The sequence below is a fragment of the Arachis hypogaea genome, chromosome 5 (assembly GCF_003086295.3).
Source record: "Arachis hypogaea cultivar Tifrunner chromosome 5, arahy.Tifrunner.gnm2.J5K5, whole genome shotgun sequence".
Classification (NCBI taxonomy): domain Eukaryota; kingdom Viridiplantae; phylum Streptophyta; class Magnoliopsida; order Fabales; family Fabaceae; genus Arachis; species Arachis hypogaea.
In genome coordinates, this window is record NC_092040.1 from 35,249,389 (window position 1) to 35,264,202 (window position 14,814).

Sequence of the window (14,814 nt, forward strand, 5' to 3'; positions counted from 1 at the left end):
CATGAAAGTTTTATATTTTTTAAAAGTGACTCATAGGTTGTAATAAATAATTGGGTTGTTTCCCACAGATATTGCGATCTAAAATATGAAACTGAACTTTGAAAGGGTCCAATTCGTGGTTAAAATACCATAGAAGATATCCTAAATTTATATGTACTATGCAAAACCCCTTTTTATGAAGCAAAAAGTAAAGGCACAGCTATAAATCACAATAATTATATGCAGATAAAGTAATGCTATTGGACTGTACTCTATAACTATACGATGGTACCATGAAAGTTTTACATTTTCGAATAGTGACCCATTGGTTGTAATAAATTATTAGGTCGTAACCCGCAGAAATTGCGGTCCAAAATGTGGAACTGAGCTTTGGAGGGTCCAATTCGTGGTTAAAAATAGCAAACAGGATTTTTTGAATTTGTATATACTATGCATAACCCATTTTTATGAAGTAAAAAATAAAGGCACAGTTATAAACCACAATAATTATATGTATTATAGAATTTCTATTGTGTTGTACTCTATAATTTGATGTTGGCGCCATTAAAGTTTTATATTTTCGAAAAGTCACCCATAGGTAGTAATAAATTATTGGGTTGTATTCCGCAGATATTGCATCCCAAAATGTGAAACTGAGCTTTGGAGGGGTCCAATTCGTGATTAGAAATAGCAAATATGATATTCTGAATTTGTATGTACTATGCAGAACTCTTTTTTTGAAGCAAGAAACAAAGGCACAACTATAAACCACAATAACTATATGCATATAGGAGCTTTCTTCCGTGGGAAAAGTATTTTTTGGTCCTTGAAGGACCAAGTAATAAATGCAATTAACAAAAAATATAGGGATGGTTTACAAATAATAAAAATTTACAAATAAATTTTCATTAATATGTGGGCCAAATTTAAATGTAGGGTTTCAATGGCCTCCCCAAAAAATCGTCGACCAAGAAGATCTCCGACAACAAACGGTCACTTCTGGTGAATTCCATCACCAACGATTTGAATTCTGTGCTGCTGCATTAAGCGTACATTAGCTCGAAGCTCTGGATCGCTGGGAACAACATGCCCGATGTGCTTACGAGCTCTTTGAGAAAGATGGAAACAGGGCTATCCTTATTGAAGAACTTGCATCGGTAAGTTAAAAAGAAAAACTTCAATTCTATTAGGTTAACTTGCAATCCAACAATTGTAGAATTTCTCATATTAGGTTACCTGCTAATCACCACAATAATATTTCTTCAAAATGCTGTTTTACAAACTTGAGCTCGGTCCTTCTATCCCTGTTCATGTGGTTCTTCATGACTGGATACATTACATGGTGTATCTAGTAGCAGTCTTGCAAAGGTTCAGTAAAAAAGATTGAAATCAAAGCCATTTGAATATATTGAATTTCCTATATGCTGATTTGTGGGACGGTTCAATCAAATCAAACAAATTATATTTGAACTTGTATCAAAGTGTGCTGAAAAAAATATACAAATTTGTAATTCCTGGGATGGCTCAATCAATCAAATCATATTTAAATCTGTAGCACATGCTCTTAAGAAAACAACCCCACTACAGTTAATGATTCTTTTGAAGGTGTTGAAATTGTAAAATAGTACAGTTTACCAGATCAATAAGTTAAGATATGCATTGTAGAGTTTAAATTAGCTTTGCTTCAGTGAGTGGTAATAATGATCATCTTATCAATTCAATGAAAATTATCTTGATGAAAGCTTTTGGTGCATGTCATCAGCAAGAGCTTGCCTCAAGCTCTCCCCAAAGAAGTACAATGACTTCTCACTGTCCATCACCCTCGGCTGCTGTGATCCCTCCATTCTCATCCGGCTCCTTCCACAGCTCTGGTTCTGGCTCCCTCGCAATCTGGCACAGGTTATGCAGCATGCAGCAGGCCATGATAGTCTGCAGAGTGTGATAAATCCCGACATTCAAATCCTGAAAGATCCTCCACCTCTCTTTCGGCAGCCCAATACCTCCCGTTCATAAGCATTCCATCGAACAGGTTATGTGCAGCCGTCCCCATTCCATTCGGCGAAAACGGCGTAAAAAGAAATAACAACAAAGGGAAACACCAGTCCCCAACAAAGTGAGGCCTCACCTTCATTTTCATCTCCATCTTCATCTTCCCTACAAAGCCACCACTCTCTCTCATACGGAACCCAGTCATTATGCCATTGGTCTAACCAGACCACAATATACCGGTTCATAATTAGAGTAAGTATTGGGCACATGTAATATTATAGAAAACTTATATCTAGAATTAATTTGAGCCACATGTTTGGAATATTTTTACTTGGTTCATCAAGGTCCAGAAGATACTTTCCCCACCTTAGACATTCCCATGCATATATAGTATTGCTATTGGGCTGTACCCTATAATTATACGTTGGCGCCATGAAAATTTTATATTTTCGTAAAGTGACACATAGATTTTAATAAATAATTGGGTTGTTTCCCGTAGAAATTACGGCCTAAAATGTGGAACTGAGTTTTGGAGGGGTCCAATTCATGGTTAAAATACCAAATAAGGTATCCTAAATTTATATGTACTATATAGAACCCTTTTTTATGAAGCAAAGAGTAAAGTCACAGCTATAAACCACAATAACTATATGAATATATAGTAATGCTATTAGGTTATACCCTATAAATATACGTTGACGCCATAAAAGTTTTATATTTTCGAAAAGTGACACATAGTTGTACTAAATTATTGAGTTATACGCTGCCTAAGTTATGGCCCAAAATGTGGAAGTGAGTTTTGGAGGTCTCTAATTCGTGGTTTGAAATGACAAACAATATATCCTGAATTTGAATATACCATGCAAAACCTCTTTTTATGAAGCAAAAAGTTAAGGCATAACTATAAACCACAATAACTATATGCATATTTAGTAATGCTATTGGATTGTACCTTATAATTATATGTTGCCACATTGAAAGTTTCACATTTTCGAAAAATGACCCATAGTTGTAATAAAATTATTGGGTTATACCCTGCAGAAATTGCGACCCGAAATGTGAAACTAAGTTTTGGAGGGGTCCAATTCATGGTTAAAAATAGTGAACAAGATATCCTGAATTTGAATGTACTGTGCAGAACCCTTTTTTTAAGCATAAAGCAAAGACACAACTATAAACCACAATAACTATATGCATATATAGTAATGCTATGGGATTCTATCCTATAATTATATGTTGGCGCCATAAAAGTTTTATATTTTCGAAAAGTGACACATAGATTGTAATAAATAATTGGGTTATTCTCAACAGAAATTGCAACCTAAAATATGGAACTGAGCTTTGGAGGGGTCCAATTCATAGTTAAAAATAGCGAAAAAGATATCCTGAATTTGTATGTACTATATAGAACCCATTTTTATGAAGCAAAAAGCAAAGGCACCGTTATAAACTACAATAATAATATGTATATATAGTAATGCTATTGAGTTGTACCCTATAATTATATGTTGGCGCCATTGAACATTTATATTTTCGTAAAGTGACACATAGATTGTAATAAATTATTGGGATGTACCCCACAGACCCAAAATGTGGAACAGCTTTGGAGGGATCCAATTTGTGATTAAAAATAGCGAATAAAATATCCAGAATTTATATGTACTATGCAGAACTCCTTTTTATGAAGCAAAAAGTAAAGGCACATCTTTAAACCACAATAACTATATGCATATATAGTAATGCTATTAGGTTGTATCCTATAATTACACGTGCGTCATGAAAGTTTTACATTTTAAAAAAGTGACCCAAAGATTGTAATAAATTATTGGGTTATACCCCGCAGAAATTGCGACACAAAATTTGGAACTGAGTTTTAGAGGGGTCCAATTCGTGATTAAAAATAGCAAACAAGATATCTTGAATTTGTATGTACTATGTAGAACCCCTTTTCATGAAGCAAAAAGTAAAGGCACAGTTATAAACCACGATAACTATATGCATATATAGTAATGCTATTGGACTGTACCCTATAATTATACGTTGGCGCTATGAAAATTTTATATTTTCGAAAAGTGACACATAGAATGTAATAAATAATTGGGTTGTTCACCGCAAAAATTGTGGCCTAAAATCTGGAATTGAGTTTTAGAGGGGTCCAATTCGTGGTTAAAATACCGAAGAAGATATCCTAAATTTATATATACTATACCAAACCCCTTTTTATGAAGGAAAAAGCAAAAGCACAGCTGTAAACCACAATAATTATATGTATATATAGTAATGCTATTAGGCTGTATCCCATAATTATACGTTGGCACCATGAAAGTTTTATATTTTCAAAAAGTGACCCATTGGTTGTAATAATTATTGGGTTGTAACTTGCAAAAATTGCGGTCCAAAATGTGGAACTGAGCTTTGGAGGGGTCAAATTCGTGTTTAAAAATAACGAACAAGATTTTTTGGATTTGTATATACTATGCAGAACCCCTTTTATGAAGTAAAAAGTAAATGTACAGTTATAAACCACAATAATTATATGTATATATAGTAATTCTATTGAGTTTTACTCTATAATAATCTGTTGGCGCCATGAAAATTTTATATTTTCGAAAAGTGACCCATAGGCTGTAATAAATTATCGGGTTGTACCCCACAGATATTGCAGTCCAAAATGTGGAACTGAGCGTTGGAAGGGTCCAATTCGTGATTAAAAATAGCGAATAAGATATCCTAAATTTGTATGTACTATGTAGAATTTCTTTTTATGAAGCAAAAAGTAAATGCACAGCTATAAACTACAATAACTATATGCATATATAGTAATGTTATTGGGTTGTACCCTATAATTATACGTTGGCGCCATAAAAGTTTTATATTTTTGAAAAGTGACACATAGATTGTAATAAATAATTGGGTTGTTCATGCGTAAATTGCGGCCTAAATGTGGAGATGAGTTTTGGAGGGGTCCAATTCGTGGTTAAAATACGTAAAAAGATATCCTAAATTTATATGTACTGTGCAGAACCCCTTTTTATGAAGCAAAAAGTAAAGGCACAGTTATAAACCACAATAATTATATGTATATATAGTATGCTATTGGGCTGTACCCCATAACTATACGTTGACATCATGAAAGTTTTACATTTTCGAAAAGTGACCTATTGGTTGTAATAAATTATTGTGTTGTAATCCGCAGAAATTGCGATCCAAAATGTGGAACTGAGTTTTGAAGGGTCCAATTCGTGGTTAAAAATAGCAAATAAGATTTCCTGAATTTGTATATACTATGCAGAACCCATTTTATGAAGTAAAAAGTAAAGGCACAATTATAAACCACAATAATTATATGTATTATAGACTTTTCATTGGGTTGTACCCTATAATTTTATGTTGGCGTCATGAAAGTTTTATATTTTCGAAAGGTGACCCATAGGTTGTAATAAATTATTGGGTTGTACCACACATATATTGCGGCTCAAAATGTGAAATTGAGCTTTGGAGGAGTCCAATTCGTGTTTAAAAATAGCGAATATGATATCCTGAATTTGTATGTACTATGCAGAACTCCTTTTTATGAAGCAAAAAGCAAAGACGCAACTATAAACCACAATAACTATATGCATATATAGTATTGCTTTTGGGCTGTACCCTATCATTATACGTTGGCGCCATGAAAGTTTTACATTTTAAAAAAGTGACACATAGATTGTAATAAATAATTGGGTTGCTCCCCGCAGAAATTGTGGCCTAAAATGTGGAACTGAATTTTGGAGGGTCCAATTCGTGGTTAAAATACTGAAGAAGATATCCTAAATTTATATGTACTATGCAGAACCCTTTTTATGAAGTAAAAAGTAAAGGCACAGCTATAAACCATAATAATTATATGTATATATTGTAATGCTATTGGGTTGTACCCCATAATTATACGTTGGCACCATAAAAGTTTTACATTTTCGAAAAGTGACACATAGGTTGTAATAAATTATTGAGTTGTAACCCGCAGAAATTGCGGTCCAAAATATGGAACTGAACTTTGGAGGGATCCAATTCGTGATTAAAAATATCGAACAAGATATTCTGAATTTGTATATACTATGTAGAACCCCTTTTTATGAAGCAAAAAGCAAAGGCACAACTATAAACTACAATAACTATATGCATATATAGTAATGTTTTTGGGTTGTACCCTATAATTATACGTTGGCACCATGAAAGTTTTACATTTTCAAAAAGTGACCATATATTGTAATAAATTATTGGGTTCTACCCCGCAGAAATTACGACCTAAAATATGGAACTTAGGTTTGAATGGGTCCAACTCGTGTATAAAAATAGCGAATAAGATATCTTAAATTTGGATATACTATGCAGAACCCTTTTTTATAGAGTAAAAAGCAAAGGCACAGTTATAAACCACAATAATTATATGTATATGTAGTAATGCTTTTGGATTATACCCTATAATTATACATTAGCGTAATAAAAGTTTTATATTTTTACAAAGTGACACATAGATTGTAATAAATAATTGGATTATTCTCTACAAAAATTACGGTCTAAAATGTGAAACTGTATTATGCAGGGTCCAATTCGTGGTTAACAACAGTGTTTGTTAAATCCGTTTTTATTGTGGAACCTAAAAATAGAAGTCAATGATGGAGGAAACGTTAATGAAAATTTATTACAAAAATAATTAAAGGTTTGTATGATAATAGTTCGTTAGATGGAATAATGCGAATATATTTAGTTTTTATTTTTATTTTTCATTTTTTTATTTTTTAAATTTTATAAAAAAAATAAAAACAGTAAAAAGATAAAATATTTTTTATTATTATTTTATTTTTTATTTTTTTAATAAAAAATACTAAAAATAAAAATGCAAACTAAACATCCTAAAATTTTCTTTTGTTTGTTTTCTGAAAGAGACTTTCCCTTTTCTTTCTCCACAACAATGTCTTTATTTTGAAGAGTTGGGTCTTCTTTATAATTTATAAAGATATGGCTCTTTTGGATTGCCTTGATTCCAAGAGGTAAATAATTTATTTAAAAAAATATAAAAAGACAACTATAACATAAATAAACTAAGACAATTTTAACTCCACCAAAACTAATTAATCTCATCACAAATCAATTAAAGCAATTTCTTATTGTGCTGTTAAAAAATAACACCTTTATAAAGCATACTTTATTAAAATAACACCTTTATAAAACAATTCTTTAAAAAAAATATTAGTCCATCTATATATTTATTCAACTATATAACCATTAACAACCCAAATCCATCCAAATATCCCAAATCATTGAGTAGCCTTGCTTCGTTATATATAAAGACAAGTATTCCTTGCATTGGTGAAATATTATTAAATATTTTATTTTTTGGTGGAGATAACAATAATGTTAGGTTTGCGTTGGTATTTTACATCTTTTATATATTATACGTTGTTTAAATAATTGTTATAATATTATAATCAATTTTATTTATATGTTTATATTATAATATTGCCTCGTAAAGAGATGTAAAAGCTAAGCAACACATATCTAAATAAACTGTAGAAAAACTTTCACATGTATCATTTGCTTTAAAGGATCAAAATAGCGATATACCAAGTTTTTTATTATTTGAAGAATATAAATTTAATATATCTTATTGAAATATAGATAAAATATCATTAAAATATTTTAAAATAAAATATTTCAAAAAATTGAATAAAGATACTAATAATATTAAGTATAAATAAAATATGAAAAAAATATTTCAATAGTACATTAGTACTTGAAGCTACTTTCTTTCAGCTACCAACAAGGTCCTTTAAATCACCCCTATCCAACCCCTATAAATAAGACAAATTCATGTCCATGTGATGCTTTAAATTTCTGGTTTTTAGTCTCATGACATCAGGGACGCGATTTGATGGTCTCAAATTGTTTGGAGTATTAAAACTCCTTTTAAAAGTTAGAAATAAGTTAAAGTTTTGTAGTTTACATTAGGGGTGTATATGGTCTGACCCGTCTCAAAGATTCGATTCGGTTTTGAACACTTTAGAGGTTAATTTGGTGTAATTTTATCGGATTTAGGGTTGGAGAAGGATCTCAAAAATAGATCCGATCATTATTTCGAGTCAGGTCCGGGTCATGGTTTGGGTCACCCGAAATCGGCCCGGTCATCATACACAATTAATATATTGTGTATTAGTGATGGATGATGGCTATTCTTATGTGAAATTTAAGTATTGTAAACTTTAATATTTTGTATTATTAGTTATTATAAGACTATAAGTTAATGTTTTATGTTTAAAATACATAAGATTTTAAACTAATTAATGCATAATATTGCATTATTTGTATTAATTTAAATATTTGGTATTATTAGACAATATTAGTATTGATTATGGTTATGCTTTAATTTTAGAGAAAAGTTGGTTCTTGTTATATTTTTCTAAGTGAGTTTTACCATGTCAAATAATGGTTGGAGTCTTGAAAATTTGGATATTTTCACATGCTAGCTTATAATAAGGTATCAAAGTAATGTAATGTTAATGGCCCGATTTTCGTCCGATATAATTATGGCCCAAAAGTGTATAAGTTTCATCGAGTTTAGGGTCGGGTTCGGGTCTAATAAATAGACTCGATATATATTTCGGGTCGAATCTAAGTCACATCAAACCCGGTTTCACCCGGTCATGCACACCCTAATTTACATGATATTTGGGCTAGCATTAATTTTTTTTGTTTTTATGAGCTTGAGCCTGTTTTAGGCTTTGTTTATTTTTAAATTAATCATTACAAAATTATAATAAAAACAAAAATAAAAAATTTCTTACCCCAAGGGAAAATAAAAAAAATTAAAAAGACAAAATACTTTTTTATAGAAAATTTTTACTTGGGCGTGTTTTAGGCTTCATTTATTTTTAAATTGCTATTGGATCATTACAAAATTATGATAAAAACAAAAATTAAAAACTTCTTAACCCAAAAAAAAAATTAGAAACTTTAAAAAATATAATATGTTTTAATTAATTTCAAAAAGATAAAAATATTTTTTTAGGATTAGAGTTGTTTGATTTTTAAAAAATAAAAAAAAATTGTTTGAATGTAAAAAGATAAAATTATCCCTTTTGAATTTTTAGTTTAAACTGTTATCATATCCATTTAAAATTTAATTAAAAAGACAAAAATATTTTTTTAATATTAATGTTGTTTAAATATATTTAAATTTAAAAATTTAAATTTAATATTAAAAAAAATTAAAATATCATGTTTAAGATTAATTTTAAAAAGATCAAAAAAATTTTTTAGTATTAATGTTATTTAATAAAAATTAAAATGTTAAACTTTTTTTTGTCAAGGCCAATCATCCAAAGCCTAATACCATCTCCTTCGTCACTGCAGTTCGTGCACCCTTGAAGCAAGATTGGGATCGGCAGAAAAAGTTTTGATATAGTTTATTCTCCAACGCTCTAGTTTCGTAGTTATCTCAGCTCCTCTTTGGTCACATGTAGTCTTTCCTTTGTACTGAATTCAAGCCTTCCAGTAATGGGTGATCCTTGGTGAGTAATGAATTAAGAATAATTATAAAGAGTAATTGTGGACTCTCTAATATTAAAATTCTAATTTCATCAATACACACACATATATATAATTGGTGAGTATAAATGAAATATTTTTTTCCGTTGACTACTTATATAGTTTTATTCATGTTTTATAGATAATATAACAATTTAACATATTTTGGCAGTATTCTCTGATATTAGGTCATATAATATGAGTATTTAATTATTTTTTTATTCATATGGAATATTAGTAAGCATTATTTTTTAGCTAAAATAGATCTTATACACTAAAAAATTATTACATGGAATTTTTTTTAAAGTAAAATTTTTTTAAATGTTAATTTTTTTGTTTCTGCAGTCCTCTCAGAAAATATGTTTTAATAGATTTGGATATCTATGTAAATTTTAAATGTTGATTTTTTTATTTCCGGCTCAGCCTTTCTTTTTTATTTATGGTTTGTTAACAAACTAGAAAACCCGAGTGCCCAGATGTCAGATGAAACGACAAAGAAAATAGGTCAGGAAGCAAGGGAAAAAGAAAAAAAGAAAAACAGCCATAGCTTCCGATTCTTCTCTCTACAACATCAGTGCGCATCTCTCTTCTTCTTCTTTCCGTTGAGTAATGTTTGAATTTTTGTTTTGTATTTTTTATTTAAACCTTGTTTTGAAATTTAAGATGAACATTAATGCAAAATTTGAGAAGGCTCTCCAAAATGCTGCAGGTCTTTGCTCACATATGGTCAACGTTAAGGACATTTAGGATGGATATCGTAACTTAGCTGCCGATTAGGACTAGCAGATTGAAACTCCAAATTCAATTTTTCTTGTCATGCGTATAGAAGAACATAACTTATAGTTACAGTCTACCAACTATGATTATATGAATAAAATCATATAGCTCTTATTTTATGCTTCTTTGGTTCTCGTAGGTATTATCTATCATGGATTCTGTATATGTTTATTTATTTTAGTTTGCAGCTGATTTCATGCGGTTAAATTAGTTTTCTGCAACAAGTTTATGCAACATTATATCAGGATTTATAATAAATTATCATTTATCTATCTATATACATATTTAGCCAAATTTGGCACATCATACATGATAGTAACAAATAGTTTTGTATATGCCAACCCTTTTCATAATTGTAAATATCATACTCCTAAGCCAAGTCATATTCGAGTGGACTATAATATTAGAACGCACCGATCTCGAATAGCAAAGCAAAGCCAAAAAAAGAAATTCATAACCTACTCTCCATATATAATTCTCATAATAATAATAATAATAATAATAATAATAATAATAATAATAATAATAATAATAATAATAAGTCTTCCCATAACAATTTAATTGATTGCACTAAATTAAAATTTACCATTAAGAATAAACAAAAGAAACAGTAATAATTTAGAATTTAGATAGTAACAGCATATTCTCCTAATCAACTCTCAAAATTAATCACGAACAAAACTACATCTAATCTCAAGGTTTACCACCACTCTAATTTTCATATTTCACATTATCCATGCCTTCACCATCATAAATTGCCTACAACCACCAAAATTTTGTACGTCAATGACACTTTAAATTAGCATTGTGGAGCAGTTCCAATATCCAGTGAGTGAATAAAAAATTATATATCATTTTTGTCCACTTACATTAGTTTGAGGGGCAGAGCTATCTTGTGTATTGAAAGCATTTTCATTGTACTTTGAAAAAGAAGTTTTATTATGACCAGGAGGGATTTCGCGCACATCCCTACGAACTAATACAGAGATAATGCGTTTCACAAAGAATGTCGAATGATTCCATACGCATGGATGAACAAGTGACTACGTTACCATTATCCACCCACTTAACCTCCCACACATTTGTTGGTTTGGCATACCTACAAACATAATAAGTTATACTATTGTCTCTTGTTTGGTAATCCACGACTCTCATTGCACCCGACTGAACAAGAATATGCCTAAATAAAAAGAATACCTCCCTTGTGTAAGTATCAGTAGCACACATTTCAAGGAGTTCAATACAAGTTTGCATAACTGGAACTCCACGCGCAGATTCATATTCAGCATAAAATTCTCTAAATCGCATATGGCCCAACATTCGTTGGAAGTGCTCAATGAACTCGGACAAGTTATAATGAGGCTTAGTATACTTTCCAATCAACGAATGCAAACCCTCACAGCGCGATGTAATCCTAAATTCAGCAAAGAACTTTTCTCGGATGTAACATGTTGTCCATGATCGACATTTCTCATAAATTTCATTTAGCCATTCCTTTTTCTCAACCCCAAATTCCTCTACCAATGTTTGCCACTTGCTACGGAACAATGGAATTTCGTAATCTCCTAACATACAATCTTTAAACTTAGATGTAAAACGAAGACTACACATATTTGTCGTTGCATTACGCAGGAGATGCCAAGCACACAATCTTTGGTGAGTACCAGGGAATACAGAAGATGGGGCTCTACCATTCATTGTCTCCAAAAACTGTTGTAACACCCATATATAAGTCTCATCAGTCTCATCTATTACAATGCATGCAGCAAAGACAACAGTTTGGTTGTGATGGTTGACACCTGTGAACACAACAAAAGGACACTTGTATTTATTCTTGTTGTATGTAGCATCAAACGCAACAACATCTCCAAACAATTAATAGTCCTCTCTACATAAACCGTCACACTAAAAGAGATTTAGTAACCTTCTATCCATCCCCCGAAACTCTTGATAGTATAAAGATTTATCCTTTGCAGCCATCTCCTCCAAAAATTTAATGCTCTACCTACATTCTCTGGAATCTCACGCCTCACCTTAGCTATTTGATTGGACATGTCTCTAACACCATAGTTCAACTTGTCAAAACCACCACTTTGACTTGCTAGCAAAGCATAAACCTGGGATGTGCTAATTTCCGACTTGCGCATATTGTTCATGAGTGCAATTTCGGCTTTGGACATACTCCGATGACCTGGCAATAACCTGCTCAACCGTCCTTCCAATAGTTCGTGATTATGAACATTTGAAAATCGGGTCACATGCCATCTTCCAGTTACCCCTACAAACTTGACTTGGAATTGTGCTCCACACCCAGTTCTTGTCTCAGTCTTTGGTTCCCTTTTTCTGTTTGGCAAAGTGTATCACTTCTCTAATCGATATCCTTGCCGAAAACACACAAATCTCTGCATGTAGATCTCGTCATTTGAGTTCTTCCAGTTTTTGTCTTTTCTTGCACTGAAACCTTGACTCTTTTACAAATCTGTTGTAAAATTCAAAAGCAATGGGTAGGGTTCCAAAGTGAAACTTGTCAACTTCAACCTCGCCAATGCTTAAAAAGTCAAGTTTCAATAAATCATCAATTGAATCCAATCCATATGCATCATCATAATCATAATCTGTCAATTCTTCAAATATCTCCTCACCGTCTAACTCATCACCCAACTCTTCTTCTTGCTCTTGCAAATGAAGAAATCAAACAATACCAAAATATATATGTTATTTATTTTTTGCCTAATAAATTAACGGTTTAATTACTCTATTAGTTCTTATAGTTTCGCGAAATTTTCAATTAGGCCCCTATACTTTTTTTCCTTTTAATTGGGTCCGTGCACCAAATTTTTTTTCAATTAGGTCCCTCTTGGTAGTAATTGGCTTAATTATATAGGGACCAAACTAAAAAAAAAATTGGTACAGGAACTCAAATAAAAAGAAAAAAAGTATAGAGACTCAATTGAAAAAAAATTGGTGCAGGGATCCAATTAAAAGAAAAAAAAGTATAGGGACCTAATTGAAAATTTCGCGAAACTATAAAGACCAACAAATAATTAAACCTAAATTAAACACTACACAATGATAATTAGACGTAAATTATTAACAAAACTTAATAATAACTTTCATCAGTCTACATAACATTATCTTTACAGACAAACATTATTTATCAAATCGCTAAAAATTACTATAGAAAAAATTACATATCTCAAACTCAAAGAAAAACAATCAAAAGAAAAAAAATTTAATACAAAAAGAATGCAGATTTTAAACAATTTTGTGTCTATTTAATTAACAAACTTACAAATTTAGCGATCATGAATAAATATCATATCATCACAATAGCTTACAACAACAATCCATTATATGCCAATTAAAAATTATTTTAAGTTTTAACTTTTATTTACATACTAAGAGAACAAAATTCAATAGCACAGATATGAACATATAATAACCACAAATCAATAGGAATATCACATTTAAAGTAGCATCAATTTGCAAGTAAGAAGAAATCTTAACATGCATTACTAGTAAAATACTATGAACTAGTATTAACTAAGATAAATTGTTAAATCCCAAACTAAAATAAGTATAAAACGAGTAAATGGGTATTGCAATGATTTAATGATATTTAAAAATAAAAAAGCAGATAAACCGTTAAAAAATTATTACATTTTTTTTAAATAAAAGAAGGTAAAATTCAAATTTTTTCAGTGAATCAAAAGCAAGGGAAAGCTATGGAGGCTAGTGTTTACCTGTGGTAGTAATAGCATACAGAAGAAGTCATCTGTGATGGGGACAACAACGAAGGTCAGAAGAGGAATATATGCTAGTTCACCAGGTCTTCGAGATTCAAAACGGCGGATATGGATCCTAATTTTGTACCTATGACGGCGAAAAGACGATCAACAGTGTTTCTGAATGACCATGGAAGTATTACGATTGGAGAGGATAGCGCGCCAGGTATTGTAGCGGCACAACAGTGGTCAGGAACTGACGATGTCCTCGAAGAGTTGCGTGGAGTGACAGGCGGCAACTTAAAACTCCTGATAGAGTGGCAACATTTTAAACCTTGAAGTTATTGGAGAGACAGCTCTATTTTCGATTTCATCATAATAACTGAAAAAGAAGTTGATTCACCGTCTAGATTTTTTATTATATCTAAGTCCAGTGGGTTTAAACTTTTTTCTTGGACTTTGCCCATATCAAAAAAGAAAAACTGATTAAAATAAAATAATTATTAATTATAATATTAATAATCTATACAATCATAGTTGTAAGAACCGGACCGGACCGGCCGGTTCGACCGGAAAACCGGTGAACCGGTGATCCAGCCGGTTCGGTTTTAGTTTTGGACCGAAAAAGGAAGAAAACCGCCTAAAACCGGCCGGTTCGTCACAAACCGGACGAAACCGGCCGGTTCGATGTAATTCATGAACCGGCCGGTCCTATGGTGCTCCCAACAAATGCAAGTCTTGGGTGCTCCAGCAGCATTTGAATATTGGATCCAATATT

At 31.3% G+C, this 14,814-nt stretch overlaps 1 protein-coding gene across 1 annotated transcript; it reads right to left on the reverse strand.

Moving 5' to 3' along the window:
- Positions 1-11,022: 11,022 nt before the first annotated feature.
- Positions 11,023-13,824, reverse strand: LOC140184883 (protein FAR1-RELATED SEQUENCE 5-like). The gene is made up of 7 exons (XM_072238078.1): positions 13,755-13,824; positions 12,773-12,986; positions 12,317-12,654; positions 11,976-12,110; positions 11,364-11,876; positions 11,181-11,287; positions 11,023-11,070 (listed from the first exon to the last, which is right to left on the reverse strand). Exons 1-7 carry the CDS (start codon positions 13,822-13,824, stop codon positions 11,023-11,025), a joined length of 1,425 nt encoding a protein of 474 aa, XP_072094179.1.
- Between the last annotated feature and the right edge of the window lie 990 nt (positions 13,825-14,814).

What these genes read in the sequence shown, in the direction of transcription:
- LOC140184883 (XM_072238078.1), bottom strand. Translation starts at nt 13,824, where the DNA reads ATGCATGTTAAGATTTCTTCTTACTTGCAAATTGATGCTACTTTAAAT. An exon ending in TGAGATTCCAGAGAATGTAG is followed by an intron (nt 12,111 to 12,316) that starts GTAGAGCATTAA and finishes TTGTGTTCACAG; the next exon opens with GTGTCAACCATCACAACCAA. An exon ending in CCCATCTTCTGTATTCCCTG is followed by an intron (nt 11,877 to 11,975) that starts GTACTCACCAAA and finishes ATTGTATGTTAG; the next exon opens with GAGATTACGAAATTCCATTG.